This window comes from Mustela erminea, chromosome 14 (genome assembly GCF_009829155.1).
Source record: "Mustela erminea isolate mMusErm1 chromosome 14, mMusErm1.Pri, whole genome shotgun sequence".
NCBI classification, from domain to species: domain Eukaryota; kingdom Metazoa; phylum Chordata; class Mammalia; order Carnivora; family Mustelidae; genus Mustela; species Mustela erminea.
This window is the reverse complement of record NC_045627.1, coordinates 53241248-53264749: the sequence shown is the minus strand read 5'-3', so window position 1 is coordinate 53264749 and position 23502 is coordinate 53241248. Positions and strand designations below refer to the sequence as shown.

At 37.9% G+C, this 23502-nt stretch overlaps 1 protein-coding gene across 1 annotated transcript; it reads right to left on the bottom strand.

Annotated features, from left to right (window-relative positions):
• Positions 1-21307: 21307 nt before the first annotated feature.
• LOC116573123 (olfactory receptor 6C2-like) lies at positions 21308-22261 on the bottom strand. The gene has a single exon (XM_032312914.1). It carries the CDS (start codon positions 22259-22261, stop codon positions 21308-21310), a length of 954 nt encoding a protein of 317 aa, XP_032168805.1.
• Positions 22262-23502: the final 1241 nt, after the last annotated feature.

Genomic DNA, 23502 nt, shown 5'->3' with positions numbered 1-23502 from the left:
CACAGAGCTGGAACAAATAATCCCCAAATTGTTATGAAACCAGAAAAGAAGCTAAATAGCCAGAGGAATGTTGGAAAAGAAAACCAAAAGCTGGTGGCATCACAATGCCATACTTCAAGCTATATTTAAAAAGTTGTAATCATCAAGACAGATTGATATTGGCACAAAAACAGAAACACAGATCAATGAAACACAATAGAGAATCTAAAAATGGCCCCTAAACTCTATGGTCAACCAGTCTTCAACAAAGCAGGAAAGAATATCCAAATGGGGAAGTGGGGGAAGGCAATCTATGCAATAAATGGTGTTAGGAAAATTGGACAGACATATCCAGAAGAATGAAACTGGACATTTTCTTACACAATACACAAAGATACACTCAAATGAGATGAAAAACCTAAATGTGAGACAGGAATCCATCAAAATCCAAGAGGAGAGCACAGGCAGCAACCCCTTTGACCTCAGCCACCGGAAATTCTTCCTAGACACGTCTCTAAAGACAAGGGAAACAAAAGCAAAACTGAACTGTTAGGACTTCATCAAGATCAAAAGCATCTAGTCAACACAACTAAAAGGCAACCTAGAGACTGGGAGAAGATATTTGCAAATGCCATATCAGATAAATGTAGTATCCAAGATCAGTAAAGAACTTATCAAACTCAACACCCCAAAACCAAATAATCCAGACAAGGAATAAGGAGAAGACATGAATGGACATCTCTCCAAAGAAGACATACACATGGCCAAGAGACTTAAGAAAAAAATGGCCCACATCACTTGGCATCAGAGAAATACAAATCAAAACCACATTGAGATACCCCCTCACACCAATCAGAGCAGCTATAATTAACAAGACAGGAAACAAAAATATTGGTGAGCATGTGGAGAAAGGGGAACCCTCTCACACTGTTGGTGGGAATGCAAACTGGCACAGCCACTCTGGAAAACAGTAGGGATTTTCATCAAGAAGTTAAAGATAGAGCTACCCTATGACCCAACAATCATACTATGAGGTATTTACCCTCAAGATACAAATGTAGTGATCCAAAGGAGCACCTGCAGCCCAATGTTCATAGTAGCAATGTCCACAATAGCCAAACTGTGGAAAGAGCTGAAATGCCCAACAACAGAGAAATGGATAAACAAAGAATGAATACTTAACACTGACATCAATGTGAATGAAATTTGAGGGTATTATGCTGAGCTAAATAAGTCAATCAGAGAAATACAATTATCATATAGCTTCAGTAATATGTGGAATTTTTTTAAAAAGTGCAGGGGAAGGGGGGGAAACTGAATGAGATGTCACCAGACAGGGAGAAAAACCATGAGAGACTCTTAACTATAGGAAACATACTGAGGGTTGCTAAAGGATAGGTGGGGGAGATGGAGTAATTATTTGATGGGCATTAAGGAGGGCACATGATGTGATGAGCACTCGGTGTTATGTGCAACTGATAAATTATTGAACACACATCTGATATTAAAGATGTATTATATGATGGCTAATTGAATTTAAATTTTAAAAATAATAAATAAACAAACAAACAAACAAACAAGACAATCTCCAAATTGCCTTTATGAACAGTTCAATAAATTAAAAAGGCTGGTATCTAGACATGACATGATACAATTTACAAATGCCGAATATAAATAAATCTTTAAATCTCTACAGATTAAAAATAAAATAAAAATACCTTTTCTACAAAGGAACACAGAATTCCATATATCAATTTCTTTCCCACTTCTGATATTGGAATAAAGTAGGATGAGGCTGTTAAGCTTTGGGTAAATGATTTACAGTGTAGAGTCTTTTAGTCATTCAGCTACTGACAAATGTTAAAATAAATTATAAACTTTTAAGGTGACTAGGAATCATAAAATTTGCTTTTCATGCACCATTTCCTAGGTAAATTCCTGACAGTTTGTTCCCATGAAATAAGCAAACAATCTACCCCCTCAAAAGAAGTAAAAACTGCACCTTTGTTTCCTCATATGTGAAATAAGATGTGGATTGAGGAAATTAAGACAAATAATGCAATTTCAAAATTGTTTACGATTTAGCAATGCAATCTACTTAACTGTGGTGGTAGTTCTGGTGGTGGTAGTGATGATGATGATGACGATGATGATGATGATGATAATGATGGGTCCAGAAATGCCCAGAACTAAAGCAGAAAAAGAATTACAAAAACATTAGGGAGAACACCATATCCGATTTAAAAATGAAAAGGAAATAAAGAATAAAATCAAAGCCATGATGAAAGGGGAGGGTCATTAGAAATTCTAGGAGGTTAAAACCCTGGTTAAATTAAAGTGTTTCATATTCTATAGTCATGACTTCAGTAGCTCTTTGACGTTATATAGGAAGGTTTTTTATTGCCACAAAAAGTATTGATTATAAAACTACTATTGATTTCTAGTTCTTGTACATTTTGAATAGGGAATATGAATTCTACAATATCTGATTTAAAAGTTATTTTTACATTATTGATATCTTCTTTAATCTGTAATGTGGATCATGGACATATGCAAGCAAAGAGTCTTCTCCTCATAGGGCAAAGACTTCCTTCTGTAAAAGTCTCTGTGGTTTCATCTCATCAGTGTCTGTAGAAATGTAAATTTTCCTCTACATTTTTCTGGATATTTCCTTTCATGCTATTTGCTGAATGTTACTGAGGCAGTCTCTGATGGATGAAAACATACCATAAAATATGTGTTAATTAACCGAGAACCCAGTCCAATACAAGAAGCGGTTGTGGTGACAGGTATGAACATACATCCATTAAGCCAAACTTCCATATCTACACTGCAGAACATTTTTCAGGTACAAAAATCCCCTGGTATTAGCACGTACACTTCAGAGAACATAATTAACTCTCAGTAAAATTTGCCAACCAATGTTTATGTAAGAAATATTACTATTTGTAATAAACTCAATATGACATGAAAACAAATTATATGCAAAAAATACAAACTCAATTACAAAGATGAATGGTAGAAAAGCCACAGAATGTCAACAAAGTGGTAGATATCATGTGGTACTAAGAACCAGGGTACTAGGCACTCATGTGGCATCATGTGGTTCTAAGTACAGGCACATTTATATGTAGAAAGCAATGGTTTGCCAAGAATCATATTAGTTTCTTAGAATGTAGGACCAATGGCAGCAGCAGGGACTATAGCTCACCCACTTACCCTTCTGCTATCATTCAGGTTTTTACTTTAAAAAATCTGACCAACCACTAAACTGAAGGTTGAGTAATAAAACAGGGTGAACTTAAGGTGGTGGGCAAGTAACTCTAATTAGTATAAAGGGTGGACTGAAAAAGACACTGTTAGACCCCACCCATATTACCTTGGTATTCAACTTGTCAGGCAACCTGGAGAGTGTTTACTGAAACTCCTGAAAACTCTGGCAGAGAACTATTTTATGGGCCTGGGAGCACATTTTTCCATGCACAAGATATGCCAAAAGTTCTAGGAATGAACGCTCCCACAAGCAACCCTCAGTGAATGATGGGTAGAGAATTGTTATACACACATCCCATCTTCTTTTCTTTTGGGTTTGAAAAATTTGAAGAGTGTTCTACATGGGTATACAGAATTCCACAGTGACACTGGGCTCCAATTTTCCAGAAGGGTAACTGGCTTGATAATACACAATTCTTTTTACTATATCACATTCCCTCCTCCCTACTGGTCTTCCCTGGAACCAATTCTTCAATAAACTACTTATCTTAAATTCCTTGCCTCTGGATCAGCTTCTGAGATAACTCAACTAAGACATTGAGCTTTATTCTGTTACTTATATTTCTCCATAAATTCACACCTTCTGTGAAAATTATATACAGAGTAATAATATGAAGACTTTCCTTTGAATTCATCCTTATCTCAATTTTCATGGGCTGCCATATGAAGAATGTTTCACAAAGAAATGCCGTTCATCCAAAATAAATTTGATTTCAAGGAGCTCATTAAGGACTCCCTGTTCCACCAAGTAGGAATAGCCCCTTTTTTCCCAGGTCTTCCCTCTTTAAATTTAAATATCCTGGATGGTGGTGGGGAGTGAGGTGAAAAGATAGTGGGGGAGTAAGTTTACTCAAGGCTCATCTTGTCTCATAAACACAACTACTTAACTATGAAATCATCCTGAATACCCAGAAATCAACCTGAAAACTGACAGAACAAACTCCACAACAAAAGACACAGAAGAGACCACATCAAAGAAAGTAGGAAGTGTGATTTAGCGGAGAAATGATCGTATGTGTTGCAGAGGGGAGAGAGCCATAGTCGTGGAGAAGAACAAAGGAGTGTAGAACACACAAGGGGAACAAAGGAGTGTAGAACACACAAGGGGAATACAAGTTATTGATGGGGGGAAAAAGGAGGGCTGATTTTCATGAGTTCTTGCAACCAGCAGGGTTTACAGCCTGAGGTTTAAAGGAGAGCAGGCTTGGCTAAGATAGATCCCAGAGGGCACTGCTCTACTCCTGGATGGAGGACAGACAAATGTCCTAGGGGGGAAGGGTGTGGAAATAGTGTTGTGAAGAATCGCAGGGACACACAGAAGGGAATTACTCACTCTTCTTAGAGTGCATCCCCGAGAAGCAGCATTCCCAGAGACACTTCTCCGGAAACCAAGGAGTTGGCCAGTGCCATTTCCCATCCCATACCCCTGAATAAACACAAGAGCCACCTGCAGGAAGCAGCAAAGCACTGGCAATGGCAGCCTAACTAGCTTACATCAAGTCCCATGCTCCTGCACTCTGGGGGGACTGCCCTTCTCAGTGAAGCTGTCCCAGACTCTACTTTGCAGACCTCTACCCAGATCAGCCCAAGCCTTAGCCCACACCATGTCTCCCAGCCAGACAGGTTTGCGGAGCTTCAGTTCTAATAGAAGCAAATCATGTCTCATTTCACAGCAGACCAGAGCACACCAAGTTGAAACTCAACACATTTTGGCTAAGGAACAAACACTGCCCACTACAGGCAAGGAGAGCCTCTGCAGATAAACACATATACAGCACACACCACAGACACTCCTTGAAGTGCTAGGCCCTGGACACCTAGACCTCTTCTTCATTGTGATTACTCTCAGGAGGAAGAAACAGAGCTGGCTTTTTCAACACACAGAAGAAAGCAGAAACTTAGACAAAATGCCAACACAGAGGAATTCATCTGAATTGAAAGAACAAGATAAGGCCATAGCCAGAGATCTAAGTGAAGCAATATGCCTGATGGAGAATGTAAAGCAATGATCACAAGAATACTTGCTGGGCTTGACAAAGGAATGGAAGACTTCAGGGAGACTTTGACCAAAATTCAAAAGTCTTTGATAAAAGAGCTGAAAAAGTATCGTCAGAAATGAAGAGTGCCATAACTGAGATTGGAAACAGGATTGATGCAATGAATAGCAAGCTGGAAGAAGCAGAGAATGAATTAATCAATTAGAAGACAAAATAATGGGGGGTACCAAGGTGACTCAGTGGGTTAAGCCTCTGACTTCAGCTCAGGTCATAATCTCAGGGTCCTGGGATTGAGCCCTGCACCGGGCTCTCTGCTCAGCAGGGAGCCTGCTTCCCCCTCTTTCTGCCTGCCTCTCTGCCTACTTGTCTCTCTCTCTCTGTCAAATAATTTTTTAAAAATCTTTTTAAAAAAGAATACAGAACAATGAAAAATAAAGAAGCTGAGTAAAAGAGAGAAAAAAGAATTATACAACACGAGAATAGACATAGGGAACTCTGTGACTCCATCAAAAGTAACAACATTCATAGTCTGGGGCCCCAGAAGTGGGGTAGAGGGTGGAGAGGGGGATAAATTATTTGAGGAAATACTAGCTGAAAATTTCCCTAATCTGGGAGAGGAAAGAGACGTCCAGTCCCAGGCAGCACAAAGAACTCATATCAAAATCACAAGAGCAGGCCAACATTAAGACATATTATAATTAAATTTGCAAACTACAGTGATAAAGAAAAAACATCCTAAAAGCAACAATACAAAAGAAGTCCTTAACTCTCAAGGGAAGATCCATAAGTCTAGCTGCAGATTTTTCAACAGAAACTTGGCAAGTCAAAAGAAAGTGGCTCAATGTGCTAAATGAGAAAAAGAGACAGCCAAGAATACTTTATCAAGACTGTCATTCAGAATACAAGGAGAGATGGAGAATTTCCCAGACAAACCAAAACTACAGGAGTTCGTGACCACTAATTCAGCCCTGCAAGAAATAATAAAGGTGACTCTTAAAGCATAATGAAACACTAAAATTGAAAAGGACAAGAAAGGATCTCCAGAAACAATGATAACAGTAATGAAATGTCATTAAATACATATCTATATTTAAATACTCAGAATGTAAATTAATTAAATGCTCCAATCAAAAGGCATAGGGTGTCAGAATGGCAAAAAAAGCAAAACCCTCTATCTGTTGCCTATAAGACACTCCTTTTAGACATAAACACACCTGTAGATTGAAACTGAGGAGATGGAGAAACATTTTGGCAAATCAACACCAAAAAAAAGTGGAGCAACAATACTTATATTGGGCAAACTAGACTTAAAAAACAAAGCCTGTATCAAGAGATTAAGAAGGATACTGTACCATAACAAAGGGGATAATCCAAAAACAAGATCTAACAACTGTAAATATTTATGCACCCAACATGGGAGCACCCAAATATATGATATACTGGATTACAAATATATAATTAATAACAAACATAGTGGAACCCACTGATGATACAATAATAGTAGGGGACTCTAACACCCCACTTACAGCAACTGATATATCGAAACAGAAAGACAACAAGGAAACAGTGGCTTTGAATGACACACCGAACTAGATGGACTTAACAGACACATTCAGATCATTCCATCCTAAAATAGCAGAATACACATTCTTTCCAAGTACACATGGGATATTCTCAAGAATAGATCACATATTGTGTCACAAACAGGGCCTCAAAAAAATACAAAAAAGGTTGAGATCAACCCTGCATTTTTTCTGAGCACAACACTATGAACCTGGAAGTCAACCACAAGAAAAAATTTGGAAACACCAAATATACAGGGAGGTTAAACAACATGCTACTAAAAAATGAGTGGGTCAGCTAGTAAATCAAAGAAGAAATACATGAAAACTAATGCAAATGAAAACACAATGGTCCAAAAACACTGGAACTCAACCAAAGTGGTCCTCAGAGAGAAATATATAGGAATAGAGGTCCACATTATGAAGCAAGAAAAATCCCATAAACCTAAAGGAACTAAAGAGAGAATAAACAAAGCCTAAAGTCATCAGAATGAAGGAAATAATAAAGATTAGAGCAGAAATAAATTATATAGAAACTAACAAAAAAAATTAATGAAACCAGGAACTGGTTTTTCAGAAAAAAAATTAATAAAATTGATAAACCTCTAGCCACACTTACCAAAAAGAAAAGAGAAAGGACCCCCCCAAAATAAAATCACAAATAAGAGAGATAAAAACCAAACCCACAGAAATACAAATAATTGTAAGAGAATATTCTGAGAAACAATATGGCAACAAATTGGACAACCTGGAAGAAATGGAAAAATGACTAGAAACATAGAAACTACCAAAACTGAAACAGACAGAAATAGAAAACCTGAATGGACTGATAACCAGCAGTGAACTTGAATCAACAATCACGAATCTCCCAACAAACAAAAGTCCAGGCCCAGATGGATTCACGGCCAACTTCTACCAAACATTTAAAGAACAGTTAAACTCACTTCTGAAACTATCCCAAAGAAACAGAAAAGCAAGGCAAACTTTCCAATCATTCAATGAAGCCACCATACCCTAAAACCAAAACCAAAGACTCTTCTGAAAAAGAAAACTATAGGCCAATATGCCTAATGAACATGGATGCAAAAAAGTAATAGCAAATCAAATCCAAAAATACATTAGAATCATTTACCATGATCAAGTGGGATTTATTCCTGGGTTGCAAGTGTGGTTCAATATCCACAGATCAGTCAATGTGATACAGCATATTAATAAAAAATGGATAAGAACCATATGATCCTTTCAATAGATGCAGAAAAATCAATTGACAAGTTAGAGCATCCATTCCTGACAAAAACCCTCAACAAAGTAAGTTTAGAGGGAACATATCCCTGTATAATAAAGACCATATATGAAAAACACACAGTTATTATCATCCTCATTGGGAAAAAAGAGAGCTTGCCTCTATGGTCAGGTACAAGAGAGGGATGGGCACACTCACAACTATTATTTAACATAGTACTGGAAGTCCTAGTCACAGCAATCATATGACTAAAAGAAACAAAAGTTTTCTAAATTGGCAAGGAAGAAATCAAACTTTGACTATTTGCATATGATTTGATACTCTATACAGAAAACAGGAATGACCCCATCAAAAAATTGGTAGAACTGATACACAAATTCATAGTCACAGGATACAAAATCAATGTACAGAAATCTGTTGCATCTCTATACACCAATAATAAAGCAGCAGAAAGAGAAATGAAGGAATCAATCTATTTACAACTGCACCAAAAAACAACAGCATGCCTAGGAGTAAACCTAACCACAGAGGTTAAAGACCTATACTCTTAAAACTATAAAATACTGATGAAGAAATTGAGGATGACATAAACCAATGAAAAGACATTCCATGCTCCAGGATTGGAAGAACAAATATTTAAAATATCTATATTACCCAAAGCAATCTACACATTTAATACAATCCCTACCGAAACACCAACAGTATTTTCAAAGAGCTAGAACAAACTATCCTAAAATATGTATGGAATGACAAAAGGTCCCAAATAGCCAAAGCAGCCATAAAAAAGAAAACAAAGCTGGAGGCACCACAATTCCAGACTTCAAGTTATATTACAAAGCTATAGTGATCAAAGCAGTATGGTAATGTCACAAAAACAAACACATGGATGAATGGAACAGAATAGAAAACCCAGAAATGAACCTACAACTATATGGTGATATATATGATAATGGGTTAGTATCCAAAATAGATAAAACATAACACTCAACACTCAAAAAAATGAAAAATCCAATGAAAGAATAGGCAGAAAACATGAATAGCCATTTCTCCAAATGTCTCCAAAGAAGACACACAGATGACCAAGAGACACATGAAAAGATGTTCAACATTCCTCATCATCAAATAAAAATCAAAACTACAATGACATATGCCCTCATGCCAGTCAGAATAGCTAAAATCAACAGTACAGGAAACAATAGGCATTGGTGAGGAAGTGGAGAAAAGGGAATCTTCTTACACTGTTTGAGGGAATGCAAACTGGTTCAGCCACTCTGGAAAACAGTATGGAATTTCCTCAAAAGTGAAAAATAGACTACCCTATTATCCAGCAACTGTACTACTGAGTATCCACCAAAAGAATACAAAACTACTAATTCAAATGGTACATGCAGTATTATCTACAATATTCCAATTATGGAAACATCTCAACTGCATCAATGGGTCAATATATAAGATGTGATATATGTCACATCTTATATATTTATATTATATATAATACATATATAAAACATATGTGTGTGAATATATATGTATACATATATATATATGTATAAAAATGGAAAAGGTTTCTTTTTTCAATGCAAGAATAAAAAAGATACAAAGACACCCAAATAAAATAAATTACCCTATGCCTTCAGCTTCCCCTCCTTGTCCCAAGTTGGAAGCTACTAACATTACGATGCTATTCCTCACATGGACGGATGGGTATTGGTGTAATATTAGTGAACTTCTAGATCAGAACTGATGTGTTCTGGATCTCTGTTGCCATTGCTGCCTTATGTTTATGGAAATACCATGAGGGACAGTGGGTCTCAAAGTATGATTAGTTACGCAACAGCTCCACCCAATGCCTGAGTGCTACTCTCCATCCCCCACTTCCTCTTCAAATTAGCATCCCCTACACCCTATCCCACAATATCGTAGATGATATTTAGGACACTTGTGATCTCTGAAAGGATTTACCCCTAAAATCAGCATGCACAAAGGTTTTAGAAGAGCATGACTAAGTTATTTGATTATTCAAAAGGGTGGCTAGGCTGAGAGTAAAGTGGTTTAGTTGTAAAGTTAGTTGGTTCTTGAGTCAATAGAACCTGAGTTCAATACCAGGTCAATACTGCGTTTTAACTCCTGAGAGATGGGATTTCCTTGGAAAGTTAGTTGCCTTTGTGAACTTCAAGACTTCAAGTTATATTACAAAGCTATAGTGATCAAAGCAGTATGGTAATGACACAAAAACAAACACATGGATGAATGTTTCACCCTCTGGAGAATAAAGATGATGGGATCTACCTGTTCATGTTCTTGTTAGAATAAGATAAAGCATGTAACTCATATGGCATATGATGCCAGTGTTTCCTATGTGTTCCTCAAAGCCTAATTGTAATGTTATGATCATCAATGTAATGCTTATATAGGGTATCATCAGTAGGCAGGGTTGTTGATATTTTCATAGTTATACAACATTTCTGGTTTTTAATAATACTCTCAATTTCTAAGTAAGCATAATAGTAACACTAGTAATATTTCTTTTGAATAATCCCAACTGGAATGTTGCTAATTATTCAAGGTAAAAGTCCAGACTACAATTTTCTTTAAGTGATGTATGCACTGACATCAGAGCATAGTTGTTGAAAGAACAAATATTTATGTTTAAAAAAGCTGGATTAGATCTTGGCTTTCATGAGGCCCTGGAGAAAATATTGAGGAAGTCCACCTTTCTTGGTCAATCATTCTTCATGCCTCCACCAAGGTTATAATTCTTTCATTGCATACTTGTATGTGAAGCATGTTTTCTTTGTGATCCCAAATCTCTTTGAAAAAGAAAAGCACAAATGTTTTTCTTCTGAATGGAGTAAACAGGAATGCTAGGTGGTTTCTGTAATATCAATAACCAGGACAGCGCCTCTCTTTTTAAAAGAACCTGGGAAGTGGATCCCCAGATTTTTTCTAGATGCAGAAAAGAGTAAGATGTGGAGAAGCTGTGTCCTTAGCAACCACTGGCTTGAAAAGTTTATCATTCTCCTCGGCATATCTGCTGGGCTTCTGTGGCAGGAGTGAGCCACTATTCTGTGGTCTGGCTTCCACTCAAATCCAGAGAAGGGGACTAAACTCCTAAGTGTATTTGTAGGCAACCCTGAGGCACATGGTAGCTGGAAATTTGTTTTTGCCTGAATCTGCCCTCATCAGAATTGGTATTACATTAAGGTCAACACAAATATTATAGAAAATTTCACAAGTATTTATATGGGTCCTACCTTCTAACAAATAGACTAAATCATTTTTATAACATTTGTCCTTCTACTACTGTGATTTCAGTCTAGGCCAAACCTGGCCCTCATGGTCATATTCTCAGTTGAAGTGAGGGAAAATAAAGAATAATGGTAGCTGAGTTACAGAAGCTATAGCAACGTGAGACTACACATTTTAATGCGCAAATAAAAACTCATCTGCATGGGTTTTAATTTTATTCAGTGCTAGCTTCATGGAGCAGAAATACCTGAGTGTCACACCTGAGTGAGTCCCAATGCCAAGTTCATGGTGGGAAGGTGGGAGGAGAGGGGCTCCATGTGGTTTGATGGAAAGGCTTACAAAGTGGACACTCAAAGAAATGGGCTGAAGTAACTCTACACTGCATCTACCATAAGCAGTGGTGAGCACCAAGACATGCTTCAAATTCTCCTTGGCCTATAGTTTCTCTTTCTTGGATAGTGTCTTCATGGTTTGCCAATGGATTTCTTCGTTTGTTTGGTTTTTTTTCCTGTGGTTGTAATTGTTTATTTTTGCTTTTGTTCCTTTGCCACAGAGACATATCTAGAAAGAAATTGCTATGGTCAATGTCTGAGAAGGTACTGCCTATGCTCTCCTGGGATTGTGTTGCCTTCTTGTCTCATACTCAGGTTTTTCAACCCTTTTGAATTTATTTTTGTGTATGGTGAAATAAAGTGGTCTGGTTTCATTCTTTTCATGTTGCTTCCCAATCTTCCCAACACCATTTGTTGAAAGGACTGTCTTTTCCCTTTGGATATTCTTTCCTGCTTTGTTGGAGATTAATTGACCATACAGCTGTGGGTTCATTTCTGGGTTTTCTATTCTGTTCCCTTCATCTAGGTCTCTACTTTTGTGCCAGTACCACACTGTTTTAATCCCTACAGCTTTGTAATAGGACTCAAAGTTCAGAATTCTGATGGCTCCAGCTTTGCTTTGCATTTTCATGATTGCTTTGGCCATTTGGGGTCTTTTGTGTTTCCATACAAATTTTAGGATTATTTGTTCTAGCTCTGTGAAAAATGCTGTTGGTATTTTGATAGGGATTGCATTTAATGTGTAGATTTCTTTGGGTAATATAGACATTTTAAGAACACTTGTTCTTCTGATTCATGAGCATGGAATGTCTTTCCATTTCTTTGTATCTTCTTCAATTTCTTTCATCAGTGCTTTGTAGTTTTCAGAGTACAAGTCTTTCACTTCTTTGGTTAGGATTATTCCTAGATATCTTACTGGTTTTGGCAAAGCTGTAAATGGGATTGGTTCTTGATATCTCTTTTGCTGCTTATTATTGGTGTCTAGAAATTTCTTGACATTGACTTTTGCATTCTGTGACTTAACTGAAATTGTGTATCCATTCTAGCAATTTTGGGGGTGGGGTCTTCTGGGTTTTCTATATAGAATATCATGTCACTTGCAAATAATGACAGTTTTACTTTCTTGTCAATATGGAATGTCTTTTATTTCTTTTTGTTGTCTGATTGCTGAGGACTTCCAGTACTATGTTAAGTAACAATAGTGAGAGTGGACATGCTTGTAGAGTTCCTGACCATAGAGGAAAATCTGTCATTTTTTCTTCATTGAGGATGATACTAGCTGTTGGTTTTTTATATATGGACTTTAAAACGTTGATATATATTCCCCCTCTAAATCAACACCTTGAGAATTTTTATTATAAATGGATGTTTTACATTGTCAATGCTTTTTCTGCATCTATTCAGAGGATCATATAATTCTTATCCTTTCTTTTATTAATTTGGTGTATCACATTGATTGATTTCTTTTAAAGATTTTATTTATTTATGTGACAGATAGATCACAAGTAGGCAGAGAGGCAGGCAGAGAGAGAGAAGGGGAAGCAGGCTCCGCGCTGAGAAGAGAGCCTGATGCAGGACTTGATCCCAGGACCCTGGGACCATGACCTGAGCCAAAGGCTGAGGCTTTAACCCACTGAGCCACCCAGGAACCCCACAATGATTGATTTTTAAATATTGAACCACCCCTGGAACCCCGGAATAACTGCCACTTCATCATGGTGAATGCTTCTTTTAAACTACTATTAGATTTGGTTTGCAGTATTTTATTAAGAATTTTTTTATTATGTTCAGTTAGCTTACATAGTATTTTTCCATCTATGTTCATAGAGGATATTGGCCTACAGTTCTCTTTTTTAATGGGGAGTTTGTCTGGTTTTGGCATTAGGGTAATGTTGGCCTCATGGAATGAATTTGGATGTTTTCCTTCTATTTTTTTAATAGTTGGAGAAGAATAGGTATTAATTCTTTAAATGTTTGGTAGAGGGATGCCTGGGTGGCCCACTGGGTTAAGCCTCTGCTGTCAGCTTAGGTCATGGTCTCAGGGTCCTGGGATCTCACTGCTCAGTGGGGAGCATGCTTCCCCCTCTCTCTCTGCCTGCTACTCTGCCTACTTGTGATCTCTCTGTCAAACACACAAATAAAATATTTTAAAAAATAAAATAAAAAATAAATGTTTGGTAGAATTTGCCTGTCAAACCATCAGGCCCTTATTGGCCTTCATAGATCCCAGAAAGGGTGATTTAAGAGGCTCCAACTCAGAACCACCAGATTCTTAAAAATAGCCCCAGAAGAGGGGAGGGGAGCCTGTTCCCCTAACTAAAAAAAAAAAAACTAGGAGATGACCTAATAACACAATTTTTGTCAATACCAACACTACTCCAGACAAACACCAACAGAAAAGCCATACCTTCTTCTAGTGGTTGAGCAGGGATTTTATCTTCCCTACCCATCCATGACAAAAAATAAAAATAAACTCTCAATAAACTAGGAGTAGAGGGGAACTACCTCAACTTGATAAAGAGTATCTACAAAAGACTTAGAGGTAAGTCTTCTTTGTTTTATTTTTTTATTTTTTTTTATTTTTTTTAAGATTTTATTTATTTATTTGACAGAAAGATCACAAGTAGGCAGAGAGGCAGACGGGGGGGGGGGGGGCGATGAAGTATCCCCGCTGAGCAGAGAGCCCGATGTGGGACTTGATCCCAGGACCCTGGGATCATGACCTGAGCTGAAGGCAGAGGCTTAACCCACTGAGCCACCCAGGCATCCCTCTACCAAACATTTAAAGAATTAATACCTATTCTTCTCAAACTATTAAAAAAAAAATAGAAGGAAAACATCCAAGGCACCCTAGAGGTAAGTTTTTTTTTTTTTTTTTTTTTTTTTTTTTTTTTTTTTACGCAAGCTGGTGCAGCCACTCTGGAAAACAGCATGGAGGTTCCTCAAAATGTTGAAAATAGAACTGCCCTATGACCCAGCAATTGCACTATTGGGTATTTACCCTAAAGATACAAACGTAGTGATCCAAAGGGGCACGTGCACCCGAATGTTTATAGCAGCAATGTCCACAATAGCCAAACTATGGAAAGAACCTAGATGTCCATCAACAGATGAATGGATCAAGAAGAAGTGGTATATATACACAATGGAATACTATGCAGCCATCAAAAGAAATGAAATCTTGCCATTTGCGACAACATGGATGGAACTAGAGCGTATCATGCTTAGCGAAATAAGTCAAGTAGAGGTAAGTCTTTTTAGAGGTAACATCATACTTAATGCCAAAAGACTGAATGTTTCCCCTCTAAGATAAGGAAAAAGACAACTCTGGAAGTTTAGCCTCTGCAATAAGGCAAGAAAAGGAAAAGAAATGCATGCATATTGGAAAGGAAGATATAAAACCATCCTTATTGGCAGATGATATAAAAATTTAGAAAACCCCAAATAAACTACAAAAGTAGTCCTAAATTAATAAGTGATTTCAGCAAGGTCAAAGGTTACAAAATCAACACCCCCAAAATCACGTTTTTATCTACTAACTATAAACCTCTGAAAACTTAAATTAAAAATATTACCACTTGCAGTAACTCCAAAGGAATGGTGCTAGAGCAATTGGACATCTGCATGCAAAAATAAAAACAAGAGAGAAAGGGAGAGAATGAGAACAATCTAAGTCTGACAACTTAAAATAAAACAAACAACAAAACTAACTCAAAATGGATCCCAGACAAACATAAACCACAAAACTATTAACAGTTTTAGAAAAAAAAAATAGGAAATCTGCAGGATCTAGGGCTAGGCAAAGACTTCTTACACTTCACACCAAAAGTATGATCCATAAAAGGAAAAATTGGAAATCAGACCACATCAAGATTTTAAAAACTTTTGTTCTCTGAAAGTATATGAAAAGAGGATAAAAAGAGAAGCTACAGACTGGGGAAAAAATATTTGCAATTCACATTTTTTTTTTATAAATAATCTTTTTTTTTTTAAGATTTTTTATTTATTTATCAGAGAGAGAGGGGGAGAGAGCGAGCACAGGCAGACAGAATGGCAGGCAGAGGCAGAGGGAGAAGCAGGCTCCCTGCCGAGCAAGGAGCCCCATGTGGGACTCGATCCCAGGACGCTGGGATCATGACCTGAGCCGAAGGCAGCTGCTTAACCAACTGAGCCACCCAGGAGTCCCTGCAATTCACATTTTTGACAAGAAACTTATATCTGGGATATGTAAAGACCTCTTAAAACTCAACAGTAAAAATATTAATATTAATAGTAACCCAATAGAAATATGGGCAAAGGACATAAACAGACATTTCACCTAAAAGGTACACAAATGCCATTAGAGCAAGTGAAAGACATTCAACATCATTAGTCATCAAGGACATGCAAATTAAAACAACAAAATGTTAGTACACACTTCACAGAATGGTTGAAAACATAGTGATAAGACCAAATATTTTTGAGGATGCAGAAAAACTGGTCCACCTATACACTGCTAGTGGGAGTGCAAGCAATCTCAAAAATTATTTGACATTTTCTTATAAAACTAAACAAGAAATACCACACAACCCAGCAATTGCACATATGGGAACTTATCCCAAGAGATGAAAACCTGTATTCACACAAAAACCTGTACACAAGCATAAATATTCATGGCAGCTTTTTAAAATATTTTTTATTGGTATATAATGATTATTAGCCCCAGGGGTCATGGCAGCTTAATAATGAATACTGTTATGCTGGAAATAAAAAAAAAAAAAAAAAAAAAGCCAAAAACTGAAATCAGCTGATATGTCCTTTAACAGGTGAATAAACATATCATACCATCCTCACCATTGCCTACTATTCAACAATAAAAAGGAATGCAATATTGGCATGTGCAATAGTTTAGATGAATCTCAAGGGAATCATGCAGAGTTTATAAAAAGATTCAAAAGCTTCCATATCACATAACTCCATTTGTAGAACAGTTTTGAAATGAGAACATTTTAGAAACTGAGGTTGTGGGATGTCTGGTTAGCTCAGTTGGAAGAGCATGTGGCTCTTGATCTCCAGGTAGTGAGTTCAAACCCCACATTAAGAACAGAACTTACTTAAAAAGAAAAGAAAAGAAAAGAAACCGAAGACATTGCTTAAGGGTAGGAAGGTAAAGTAAGTGTAGCTTTTAAAAGGCAACAGGAGGGATGTTTGTGGTGTTGGAAATGTCCAGTATCTGGACTGTGCTGGTAGATACATGAACCAAGACAATGTAATAAAATTGTACAAGAGGTAAACACACACACACATACACACACGTATAAATAATATTGGAGAAATCTGAAAAAGATTAGTGGATTGTATTAGTCAATATCCCGATTGTGATAATAAACTATAATTTTGCAAAATATTATCATTGCAGGAAAATGAGCAGTGTACACAAATCTTCCTATTTCTTAAAACTGCATGTGAATCTATAGTTATTCCAATAAAATTTTCAATTAAGAAAAGGATGGTTTGGGAGGTTTGAGTGATGGTGTTTCATAAAAAGTAGCATATTCATCCTTTCTGATGGAGGCATAATACTCCATAGTGTATATGGACCACATCTTCCTTATCCATTCATCCGTTGAAGGGCATCTTGGTTCTTTCCACAGTCTGGCGACCGTGACCATTGCTGCTATAAACATTGGGGTACAGATGGCCCTTCTTTTCACGACATCTGTATCTTTGGGGTAAATACCCAGGAGTGCAATGGCAGGGTCATAGGGAAGTTCTATTTTTAATTTCTTGAGGAATCTCCACACTGTTCTCCAAAGAGGCTGCACCAACTTGCATTCCCACCAACAGTGGAAGAGGGCCTCCCTTTCTCCACATCCTCTCCAACACATGTTGTTTCCTGTCTTGCTAATTTTGGCCATTCTAACTGGTGTAAGGTGATATCTCAATGTAGTTTTAATTTGAATCTCCCTGATGGCTAGTGATGGTGAACATTTTTTCATGTGTCTGATAGCCATTTGTATGTCTTTATTGGAGAAATGTCTGTCCATATCTTCTGCCCATTTTTTGATATGATTGTCTGTTTTGTGTGTGTTGGGTTTGAGGAGTTCATTATAGATCCTGGATATCAACCTTTTGTCTGTCCTGTCATTTGCAAATATCTTCTCCCCCATTTATTTGTGGAGCATAACAAAAAGCATGGAGGACATGGGGAGTTAGAGAGAAGGGAGTTGGGGGAAATTGGAAGGGGAGGTGAATCATGAGAGACTATGGACTCTGAAAAACAATCTGAGGGGTTTGAAGTGGCGGGGGGTGGGAGGTTGGGGTACCAGGTGGTGGGTATTACAGAGGGCACGGATTGCATGGAGCACTGGGTGTGGTGAAAAAATGATACTGTTATGCTGAAAATAAATAAATTAAATATATATATATTTAAAAAAAACAAAAAAAAGTAGCATATTCTATGATTTTTTCAAAAAATGGATATTTAATTTCTAATTGTAGTGAAACAAAAATAGTAATGCTAAAGGCTCATGAAAATGCAAAGACACTGGGTCACTCATGCATTGCTAATGGGAATGTAAAATGGTATAATCACTCTGGAAAACAGTTTGTCAGATTCTTGTAAAACTAGGTGAACCATGAGAGACTATGGACTCTGAAAAACAATCTGAGGGTTTTGAAGGGACGGGGGGTGGGAGGTTGGGGTACCAGGTGGTGGGTATTATAGAGGGCACGGATTGCATGGAGCACGGGGTGTGGTGCAAAAATAATGAATACTGTTATGCTGGAAATAAAAATAAATAAAATAAAATTAAATAAAATAAAAATAATAATAAAAAAAATAAATAAAAATAAAAAAGAGTCTTCTCAAAAAAAAAAAAACTAAATGTGCGAATACCATACAACCCAGCCATTGTGTTCTTAGGCACTTAACCCAGGAAAATGAAATCTTATATTCATACAAACACCTATACATGAATTTTCAGAGAAGCTTTATTTGTAACAGCTAAAAGTTAGAAATGGGACACCAGGAAAATGGCAGGATAGGAGACCCCTGATTCTGCTCCCTTTGCCCATAGACACCCTGAATAAACAGCTACACGCAGATCAATTCCCTCTGAAAGATCCAGAAACTAGCTGAGACACTCCTACAATACAAGGCAACTGAGAAAATAGCCACATCAAAATAGGTGGGAAAAGCTGAGACACTCACCATAAACCTTACCCCACATAGCACCTTACAATCAAGTGAGAACCTTTAACACCAGCTTTTCCCAGAAGAACAAAGGGCTTACACCACACATCTAGGGCCTCAACCTATAGAGTTGACAACCAAAGGATTGGCTCCTAACTTGCCTGTTTCGAGGAGCTGAAACGCCCATGATAGACTAAAATCAGAGACCACCATTAAAACAGCATGCAAAAACTTTCCTCAGCTCTTGCCCCTGGGTCAACATAGAGCAAGCAGGCAAAAATGGCCAGCTCTCAGTTTGTCCATAGAAGGGATTAGACTATACATCCAAAGTCTCAACTTGACCAGCTGCTACCTGACAGTCTGGCTTTTAACTAGCCTGCATCTGGGAGCTGACAGACAGGAACTCACTACACTTCTAGGAGTCTGAATAAACCAGTGGCCACTTTCTGTAGCTCCTTCTCCCCCTGGTTTGCTCCAGAGACAGAACCAAGTCTCTAACTAACCTGCCTGTCTCTGAGATCCAATGGCCCCCAGCTTTCATTAGGCCTTTGAGGATGACAGACAGTAAAGCAGCAGTTTTAAAAGAGTGTGGTCTGAATGAGAGTGCAGCCATTTCCCCACAGGGCCTCTACCCAGCTCAGCGAATAGTGAGTAGGGGATTCACTCTCTCAGCTGCTCACTGAGGAGAGAAGGAATTGGACCATGCATCTAGCATTCCCCACTTCTCTAGCTTCTTCTAGAAAGACTAGTTTCTATCCTCCCTGTCACAGGGACCAACAGGGTTTGGCATACTTTAGTCTCCTGGGGCATACTAGAAACAAAGATAATGGTTTGGATGAGCACAAAGGTTCAAGAAGTACCCAGAATCTCGCTGGGCTGATAGGGGAGGTTCATCTCCTACACTAGTCTGATTCATGAGGCCAGGCTGTGAAAATTGGCAGAGGTGGCTATTTCATCTAATGCACAGAAACCAGAACCCCTGAGAACTCCTGCTTTTAGATTAGGTTCAGAAATTACCTTCTTTGGAGAAAGAAGGGACAAAGACATAGCTGTCCTTGGAAGATCATAACCCCCAGGGCACTTTATAATCAAAACACTCCCAGGCCAAAAAAAAAAAAAAAAATCTAAATCAGCCAATATTTTTTGAAGTCTAAAATTCTTCCCAATCAGATTATGCCTTGAGTATAAGTAGTTCTCAAATCAAGCAGGAAGGAGTGTATGTGCTCAAATCAGACATAGTGAAAATCAAATGCATAGTATGCAAATGCCATGTGGGATGTGACAGGAACCATTTTCCATCAGGGCCAGGTGTCTTCAGGTGGGAGCCACTTCCTCCATGGACCTACAGACACAATAACTGACCCAATTTTAATCCATTTTTTTAAAAATTAGCAATTGCACTCATTTTCCTTTTAAACTTTCCTAATTATGAGTTTTGTTAGCTTTTGCTGCATACAGGGTCAACCATAATTTAGCTTAACCTGACAGACAGCAGCAGCTCCCATACCCAAAGTCACATTAGGAGAAAACATCTCTTCCATGTAGGGAGAAACTTTGGTAGTGGGGTAACCTACCTTTCAGCAACCTACAGGGATCAAGGCTTAGCAACATCAATTACAGGGAAATAAACCAGAACAAATCTAAAAGTTCTGGGATGCCTGGGTGGCTCAGTCAGCTAAGCATCTGCCTTCAGCTCAGGTCATGATCCCAGTGTACTGGGATCAAAGTCCCACATCGGGATCCCTGCTCGGCAGAGAACCTGCTTCTCCCTCTCCTCCCAACTCATGCTCTCTCTCACTATTTTTGTCTCTCTCTCTCAAATAAATAAAATCTTTTTAAAACTTTTTAAAGTTTTGCACTTTATTTCTATTTTAAGAAAGAGTTAAAAGCAATTTTGTTGATAATATTAGATACATCCTAACCACTTGGAGTTACACTGAGCTATTTACACCTCTAAAACCAATAGACCCAAAGAGAGAACCAGCTTACTGTTGGTTCATTTACATAAAAGATCCAATTAATGAAATACCTTATTTTTCACTTGGCTATAGTTTTATGACTTTATATAATTTCAGAACAATTTGCTTCTAAAATTTCAAACCCTGAATACATAAAATGGTGACGGTTTCTATCCTTTCTTAGTATCGGAAAACTCAAGCATAAGAATGTACCATGAATAGTGATTATTATTATCTGATTGACAACTTATTTATTCTTAAAGACTTTGTATTATGTGACTTATGTATACTGGGCTCTCCATAAATGTTGTGTGAATTGAATTCATGAAAGACCACTGAGTAGAAAATCAAGGAAGATATTCTTCAGCATGATATAGAGAACTAAAAGAAATTTTCAAAGAGTGCAAAGTATTGTATTGCAAAGTAATATAGTACCCAGATGGATGAAAATTAGTATAAACTAGATCACCATATGTAGAATTCTATAGAAAATATTTCTGCAATTGTGGGAAATTGAACTAGAAGATCAAGAAGTTCCACTTAACCACCAAAGCTCTGTTTCTGTAACCTCAATCTCGATAGAGCATCCCTCAGAGCCCGATGGACTTGCTTGTTCCGCAGAGTGTAGATGACAGGGTTGAGCAGTGGGGTCACCACGGTGTTCACAAGGGCAGCCTCCCTGTTGGAGTCCAGCCTGTTCGTTTGCTTTGGTTTCACATATATGAACACACAGCTGCCGTACATCAGAAAGAGAACCATTAGGTGAGAGGAGCAGGTGGAGAAAGCTTTCTGTTTCTCCTTGGCTGATGGGAGTCGCAGGACTGTGACTACTATGTTGCTGTATGCAATGGTGGTTATGATAAGAGATGTTATAAGGATAAACAAAGCGAGGACAAAGGTCAACATTTCAGTATGTCTGGTGTCAGAGCAGGAGAGATGAATCAGGGGGCCAAGGTCACAGAGAAAGTGGGGGATGACATGGGGGCCACAGAAGGACAACTGGAAAACCTTCACTACCAGCCCCGTGATGAGAGGGAAGGCCAAAGCGAAGCAGGCAGTGACCAGGAGGAAGCAAGTCTTCAGGTTCATGATGGTCGGGTAATGCAGAGGCTTGCAAATGGCCACATACCGATCCAGAGACATCACTGCCATGAGGAAGAAAATTATTGACCCAAAAAATAAAAAAGAAAAGGCCTGTATGAGACAAGCAGTAAAGGAAATTGGTTGCCTTCCCAACAGGAAGATAGACAGCAGTTTAGGAATAACTGAGGTGATAAAACAGCATTCAGAGAAGGAGAACGTGCTGAGTAAAATATACATTGGTGTCCAGAGCCGATGGTCAACCCAAGTGATGGTGATGATCACCACATTTCCTGTGATAGAGGCCAGGTATGCCAGCAGATGGATCAGGAAGAAGACATTCCCTAGGGCCTGGATGGCAGGAAACCCTTCCAGAATGAATTCTTGGATTGTTGTCTCATTCCTCACCTCCATTTCTCTATCATCAACTCTGCTGGATCTTTCAAATAGAAAATGTCACCACCAAAGAATAAAAATTTAATTCATGGCCACTATTAAAAATCAATAAATACTACTTGCATCTACAATTCTGAATGAGGAATCACTTTATATAATTTAAATGTTATATTATAAATTATTTTGAAATTTGTCAATTATTAAATTGTAAAAATTGAACGTTTATTGTTCATTTTTGAAAATAATTTTTAATGTGCAACTTAATTTTTCTAGAATATATTTTAATAGTAGTCCATAAGGTAAACAATGTAAAATAAAAATTATTTGCAAATAACATATAAAAACAACAGATAACAGTGAAGGCTGTCATCCAACAGAGAATATTTTTATGGGGTCACAATGTTAATTTCTATACTTCAGGTAGCATATGCAATATATAAAGCCCTCCAAAGCACTGACTTTAGCCTTGTAGAAAAAGAAAGTGTGGGGGAGGGAGCCATTTTCCTATTAGCATGTTCCAAACCAGTTATTTTCCTGAAGTTGGCTCATTCTGAGTTCTTTACCCAAAACTTTAAGACTGAGCAGGAAATCTAGTTTATCACAGTATCTCATAACTACCCAGTCCTTGGGTTTAAGAGAAACTATGTCTAAAAATGGGAGTGAGGGATGGTTGCCTGACTTGGTTGTTCAGAATCAATGAGAAAACATTTAAATGTGCATCAGTTTCCCTCTCACTCTACACACCTGGCAGAACAGATTTTCTTTCTGATATTAGTCATATTATCTTTTAACGATGTTTTCTGGGAATATTTTTGTTACACTGGAAAATTTCAGTGTGGTGGAATTATAAATATATTCTTATTGTGATCACTATAGGAACATTCATTTTTTTCCTTTTTTAAAAGATTTATTTATTTATTTGAGAGAGAGAATCAGAGAGCATGGGGGCACAGAGAGAGAAGAAGAATCCCTGCTGATCAGGGAGCCCAATGCGGGGATCAATCCCAAGATTGGGATCGTGACCTGAGTTGAAGGCAGACACTTAACCAACTGAGCCACCCAGGCACCCGAGAAACATTTGTTTTTTTAAAAATGCCAGTGCCGGGCGCCTGGGTGGCTCAGTGGGTTAAGCCGCTGCCTTCGGCTCAGGTCATGATCTCAGAGTCCTGGGATCGAGTCCCACATCAGGCTCCCTGCTCAGCAGAGAGCCTGCTTCCCTCTCTCTCTCTCTGCCTGCCTCTCCATCTACTTGTGATTTC